Source organism: Myotis brandtii, unplaced genomic scaffold (assembly GCF_000412655.1).
Source record: "Myotis brandtii unplaced genomic scaffold, ASM41265v1 scaffold1956, whole genome shotgun sequence".
NCBI lineage: Eukaryota > Metazoa > Chordata > Mammalia > Chiroptera > Vespertilionidae > Myotis > Myotis brandtii.
This window is the reverse complement of record NW_005357294.1, coordinates 333,677-340,067: the sequence shown is the minus strand read 5'-3', so window position 1 is coordinate 340,067 and position 6,391 is coordinate 333,677. Positions and strand designations below refer to the sequence as shown.

At 60.0% G+C, this 6,391-nt stretch overlaps 2 protein-coding genes across 2 annotated transcripts in view; one reads left to right on the top strand and one right to left on the bottom strand.

Annotated features, from left to right (window-relative positions):
- GRINA (glutamate receptor, ionotropic, N-methyl D-aspartate-associated protein 1 (glutamate binding)) overlaps window positions 1-5,100 on the bottom strand; it is an 11,755-nt gene extending 6,655 nt beyond the window's left edge. The window contains 2 exon segments of the mRNA XM_005865029.2: window positions 4,178-4,183; window positions 5,096-5,100. The gene's annotated coding sequence lies outside the window, so the exon portion shown is untranslated.
- The window catches only part of PARP10 (poly (ADP-ribose) polymerase family, member 10), a 10,365-nt gene that overhangs the window by 3,212 nt on the left and 762 nt on the right, over window positions 1-6,391 (top strand). Inside the window, exons 4-10 of the mRNA XM_014538691.1 lie at window positions 1-46; window positions 129-754; window positions 868-1,089; window positions 1,213-1,309; window positions 1,507-2,151; window positions 2,253-2,386; window positions 6,201-6,375. Coding sequence (XP_014394177.1) covers window positions 1-46; window positions 129-754; window positions 868-1,089; window positions 1,213-1,309; window positions 1,507-2,151; window positions 2,253-2,386; window positions 6,201-6,375 — 1,945 coding nt within the window. The remainder of the gene's footprint in view (window positions 47-128; window positions 755-867; window positions 1,090-1,212; window positions 1,310-1,506; window positions 2,152-2,252; window positions 2,387-6,200; window positions 6,376-6,391) is intronic.

Here is a 6,391-nt window from a genome sequence, read left to right as displayed (position 1 = left end):
CTGCCAGGGCCCCTGGGCACCGTGGTCTCCTTCCAGCAGTGGCAGGGTGAGTGGGGCTAGGCTCACCCGCCCACCCCTCTCATCCCTCGGACCGCTAACGGGCCTCCCGTCCTCTCCCTTCCCTCAAGTGGCCGAGCGGGTGCTGCAGCAGGACCACCGGCTACAGGGCTCGGAGCTGAACCTGGTCCCCCACTACGACGTCCTAGAGCCCGAGGAGCTTGCTGCGGACGCCAGTGGAGGGGACCACTCGGCCAAGTTGGGGTCTGGGGCCACTGAGCATGCCTTTCTGGAGGCTGGAGAGCCAGCGAGGGCACTGGAGGGTGTGGGGGCTGTGACCTTGGGCTCTAAGGAGGCACCAGGCCAGTCAGGAGCCCCTTCAAGGACAGAGCCCATCGGGTCTCTGGGGCAGGCCGCACCAGTCAGCTCGGGGCCCGTGGGGTCCTCGGACCAGCGGGGGCTAGAGAGCCTGGGGCTCCCGGGGTCCTCAGGGCAGGCAGAGCCAGTCAGCTCAAGGCCTGCAGAGTCCCCAGGCCCCGTGGGGTCAGTGGAGAATGCCCTGGGGCCTCCAGAGCAGATGGGATCAGGGAGCCTGGAGCCTGGGGCGCCCCCGGAGCAGGAGGGGCTGGTGGAGATGGTGCTGTCGATGGAGCCGGGCACCATGCGCTTCATGCAGCTCTATTATGAGGACCTTCTTGCTGGCCTGGGAGATGTCGCCCTCTTCCCACTTGAGGAATCAGATATGACCGGCTTTCGAGTGAGTGACCTTGGCCGATTCCTCGCCTTTGGCCCCCTCTCCCCCTGCAGCTCTAGGGACCTTTCTGGTGCCCTGAACCTGAGAGCTGCCCCCTCACCCCTCGTGTCCTGCAGCTCTGTGGAGCCCTGGCCCCGTGCCAGGCAGCGGAGGAGTTTCTGCAGAGTCTGCTGGGCAGCATCAGCTACCACGTGCTGAGCCTGAAGCTCCCGGGCAGCGCCAGGTTCCTGCGGGGCCCCGAGGGGCAGCACCTGCTCCGGGAGCTGGAGGCTCAGTTCCAGTGCGTCTTCGGGACGGAGCGCCTGGCCGGGGATGCCCTGGACACAGACCCCGCAGAGGTAGCGTTGGAGCCTGCGCCCGTCCCTCCCCTTCCTCACTCCTCAGCCCGGCGCCGCTTCCACCCCTGCTCAGAGGCCAGGGAGGGGTGAGGGCCCGTGGACTCTAAAGTTCTCTCCTCACAGGTGGACCCCACTGAGGCCCTCCAGGCCCTCCCTGGCCAAGCCCACACTCCGTGGCCCCCGGACAGTACAGGCAGAGACCCGGAGAACCTGAGCCTCGGTAGGGCTCCCTGGGACACCAGCACGTCCTGTGGCCCTTTCTTGACCTCGCCCTCTGCCTTGCTTTGCACGCCCACCTGTCTTGTGACCCCATATCCCCCGAGCCCCTCATTTTCACCTATTCCCCGACGCATCCTACCCTTCAGCCCCACCTTGGCTGGGCTGGACCCCTCACCCAGTGCCTCTCCCTGTCCCCAGAGGAGGTCCGAGAGCTACTGGCCACTCTGGAGGGCCTGGACAGGGAGGACTGGCTGCCCCTGGAGCCTGGGGAGGAGGAACCGGAGGAGCAGCCAGAGGAGGAGCAGCCAGAGGAGGAGCAGCCAGAGGAGGAGCCCGTGGCCCCCAGCACCGGGGGCCCCGAGCACCTGGAGGAGGAGGCGGCGCTGCAGCTGGCTCTCCACCGGTCCCTGGGGCCACAGGGCCAAGAGGCTGAGCAGGAGGAAGCTGCTGCGTTGCAGCGGGCGCTGGCCCTCTCCCTGCTGGAGCCGACCCCCCTGGAGGCCGAGGAGGAGTTCCTGGGTGGGGGGCCTGGTGGCCAAGCCCAGCTGGTGGTGCATGTGGACTTTGAGCAGGACATGGACGAGCTGGACCGGGCACTTCGGGCTGCCCTGGAGGCACACCTCCGGGAGGAGACAGTGGGGCTCCGGGGTCACACGCTGCCCGCAGAGCTGCTGGCCCGCCTGGAGCGGCGCCACGGTGTGAGCGTTGCCCTTCACGATGACCGCGCTGTCCTCCGTGGCTTTGGGGCCCAGCCCACCCGTGCAGCCTGCCACTTAAGGGCACTACTGGCTGGCCCCTGGGGTCAGAGTGTGACCTATCCTTTGGAGGCTTCGAGCCCCACCGGTGAGTCTGCACCTGGGACAGGGGAGGGTGGGGTGGGCTAGCTCTCTGAACCCACCTGTGCCCCGGGCATGGCCCAGACCTTCTTTCTCCCCGTGTGTCAGGGCCACAGCAGAGGCCGAAGGGGCCCTGGGGCAAGCTGGAGTGTCTGGCTGAGGACAGCCCTGAGTTCCAGGAGGTGGTGCAGACCTTCTATGACACCCTGGACTCTGCCCACAGCAGGATCCGCATCGTCCGGGTGAGTCTAGTTCTGGTCTTGTCAGCCCGTGGCCTCCTGGGCTCCTGGCACCGTTTTCACCTTGCAGAGCCTGTGGGCTGTCGTTTTTGCCTGTCAGGGTCAGCTGGCCAGGAGCCCGGTGTGGGGCAGGCTGGGAGCTGTTGGAGGAGGGAAGAGCACCGGCTTCCAGACCATTCCCTGCCCAGAGGCCGTTCACAGAGTCTGGGTTGGGGCAGACAAGGGCGTAGAGGTGGCGGGAGGCCGTGTCCCAGACCTGACAGGCTTGAGCAGGGCCCTGCGTTGCCAGCTACACCAGCGATGCCATCTTGTGGCTCCTGCAAGGATTACTCACTCCACAGAGAGTGCCCGTGCTGTTCCGGGTCTCTTCTGCCTCTCACAGTCGCTCCAGCAAGAAGAGGGCTGGCTGGACTGGCCGGTGTTGCCCAGCGGATAGAGCATCGGCCCGTGGACCAAAGGGTCCCGGGTTTGATTGCGGTCACGGGCACATATCTTTGTTGCAGGCTCCTCCCCGGCCTGGGCCCTGGTCAGGGCTTGTGCAGGAAGCAATCCATCGATGTGTTTCTCTCACATCGATGTTTCTCTCTGTCATTCCCTCTCTCTTCCTCTCTCCCTAACAATCAATGGGAAAATATCCTCGGGTGCGGAGTAACCAAACAAAAAGAAAAGAAGAGGGCTGACTGCAGGGCCGCCGCCTCCTCCTGTCATGTTACTCGCTAACTGAGGCATCTCTGAGCGTGGGTGCGCCTCACAAAAGGCTGGGACCCCCGTGGGAGCCAGAGAGAAACCCCAGGAGCGCAGGGAGAAGAGGCTGAGGAAGGGCTGGGGAGGGGCGGGTGTTGCAGGGTGGCGAGGCCCAGGGCTTCTGCATGGCCAGAAGGAAGGGCAGGAGGAGGCTCTGCCGGGCTGGTCAGCTGGCAGTGAGGGTGAAGGCAGGGCTGGAGCTGAGCTGGGCTGGGGGAGGAGGGTGACTCGGCGGTGAGGACAGGATCCAGTCTGAGAAGGAGCTGGTGATGGGAGGAAGGAGGGGTGGAGTAGCTGGGGCAGAGGGCAGGGCTGAGCGCTCATGGGCAGGCTCACGGAGGGCGAGAAGGGCGAGACAGCGAGAGCTGGGCCCATGCGCCAGTGATGCCAGCCAGGTGCTCTCGACTCTCGATGCACAAAGTGTGGGTGGACCCAACACCTGGGCGACCTGGAGCCGGTCAGAGAGACAGGACCTCTGGGCTTCCCCAGACCCGCCCTGTCAGTCGCCACCACCTGCCACCACTGCTTTCTTGGAGATGACCGCTAACCTTCGGACCAAGTACATTTCCTCCACTTCTGCACCTGGCAGCTGTCCCTTCTGCGCGTGGGGAGGGGAGGGACACACTGCAGCCGCGTCCCTGGCTCCCTGCACGTGTGGTCAGTTACGTGCACGTGCGTCTCCCAGGCACCGCCTGTGTGACTCTGGAGGGTACACCTGAGTCTCTTCCCCCGGCCCCGCTCCCCCACTTCACTTGGGAAACTGTTTCTCGCCCCCCTTCCCGCCCTCACCTCCTCCGTCGTGCACCGCACAGTGTGGTCGGACACATCATCTTTATTCTGTCGTCAAGGTCGACAAATGAGCTTCGTCGTCTATTCTGCAACCATCACAAAGCCCCATCCTTGGGCTGCAGGTTGATGGATACAGAGATAATGGAAAATGTCTTTACCATTGAGCCACAGAGCACTTGGAGAAATGCATCCTAGTGATGAAAACAGGATTGTGTGAGGGAGGATACGCCAGGGTTCGAGGACGGGTGGCTCTTCGCTTTCCTCGCGCTCTCCGTTCTTTTCTGTGCTGTGCTTGGCGCTGGGTCGCTGCTTGTGCTCCTGGCGGCCCTCTTGCACAAATCTTGTTTTCTGTTCAGTAGAAGCACCTCCTTGAGTGGGTACTAACCATCTTTTTTTTTTTAAAATTAATTTTGAGAGAGACAGGAAGAGAGACCTTGGTTTGTTGTTCCACTTGTTCATGCATTTATTGGTTGATTCTTGTATGTGCCCTGATTGGGGTTGGGGGGGATTGAACCCATAACCTTGGTGGATTGGGACGATTCTCTAACCAACTGAGCTACCCAGCCAGGGCCTTTTAGTAACCATCTTGAACTTTTAATAAATTTTGTTTGCTTTTTACGATGAGGGGTAATTTGCAACTATAATTTGATATTGATGCCAAGTATTCTTTTTCAAACAAAAGTTGCATTTGTGGTTTTCTTTAAACATTTCTGTTCACTTAAATGAGCACAGCTGGTTCTTGCCTATGTTAACGTGTCCTGATTTTGTCCTCACCAATAATAGCGTGGCTGCATATAGTGTTCGGGATCAGAATATGTCTTCTTTCCAGGAATCTTAGAAAAACATTACTCTTTTTCTTTGAAAATGTTTGCTCTTGGAAAGTTAAAAAAAAAAATCTCTCTTTGGTTTCTTAGCGCCGGGTATCGGCGGGGAGACGCCCGTGTGAGGATGCGAGACTTTTTCCGTTTGTGCGTTGACGTTGGTGTGTGTGTGTGGGCATGAGTGGTCTTTCGCTTTGAAGGTTGACAGTTTCTGGCAGGGACGTGTCCTTCCCCACTGTCCTGTCGTCTCATGGGTCCCTCCCACCTGGAGACGCCACCTCCAGCTCGGGGACACTGCGTTCGTACCTCCCGTGCTCCTGTCACCTGCTGTCCTCTTCCTGTGCAGATCCCTTCGCACGGGCCTCAGCCTCCTCCCTCAGGGTTCTCTCACAGTTTCCACTCTTTTCTCTAGCTCTGCACTCGGAGTCCCTCCTTAACTCTAGCTCCAGGATCTGATTACTATCAGGCCTCCCCGCTAGATTTCGTTCAGCAATTTCATTCTTTAAAAGAGTTTTTAAAAAATTATTTTTCAGCCCGAGCCGGTTTGGCTGTGTGGATAGAGCATCGGCCTGTGGACCAAAGGGTCCCGGGTTTGATTCTGGTCAAGCCCACATACCTTGGGTTGCAGATCGGGGTGCGTGCAGGAGGCAACCAATCGACGTGTTTCTCTCACATCGATGCTTCTCTCTGTCTTTCCCTCTCTCTTCCACTCTCTCTAAAAAAAAAAGATCAATGGAAAAATATCCTCGGGTGAGGATTAAAAATTTTCTTTTTCAGGTAATAGTTCAATTCCATTCTTAATGTAAGAACTCGCTAATTTTCAGAGTACTTCTTTTCACATTTGCTAGCTTTGTTTTGTGCATATGCTATTCTTTCGCCTCGCCCTGCAGAGACTGTTAGAATTTCCTTATAAACTGTGTGGGTCCCTGCAGCTCATCCATGGCTGGCGGTGTGACTGGTCGCCTGGTCTTCCCAGCACCGCGAGGCCCAGGGGTGTCTCTTGGTGTTGGGGGTGAAGTCCTGGTGCAGGGGAGGTCCCTGGCTCAGCTCCTCTCTGCAGAGGCCTGTCTGTGGTGCCCAGAGCTGGTGAGTGGTAGGGCCTCCTGGAAGGTTGGCCCTGCGGTCTCCCCAGACCCTGACCTCCTCCAACACAGGGCTCATATATATATGTTTTTATTGACTTCAGTGAGGAAAAGAGAGGGAGAGAGACAGAAACATCAATGATGAGAGAGACTCATGGATCCGTTGCCTCCTGCACGCCCCCACACTGGGGATCGAGCCCACAACCCAGGCGTGTGCCCTGAGGGGAATTGAACCGGGACCTCCTGGTTCACAGGTCCACGCTCCTCCACTGAGTCACGCTGGCCTGGCCAACACAGGGCTCCTGGTTTCCCACCCCAGCGCTGTCCCTTTGGCCCAGAGGGTGGGGCGGGTCCCCAACTAACCCTGTGGCCCGCTGGCAGGTGGAGCGCGTGCTGCACCCGCTGCTGCAGCAACAGTACGAGCTGCACCGAGAGCGCCTGGAGCAGCGCTGCGAGCAGCGGCCGGTGGAGCACGTCCTGTACCACGGCACGTCGGTGCCCGCTGTCCCCGAAATCTGTGCCTACGGCTTCAACCGCAGCTTCTGCGGCCGCAATGGTGAGCCGGGGAAGCC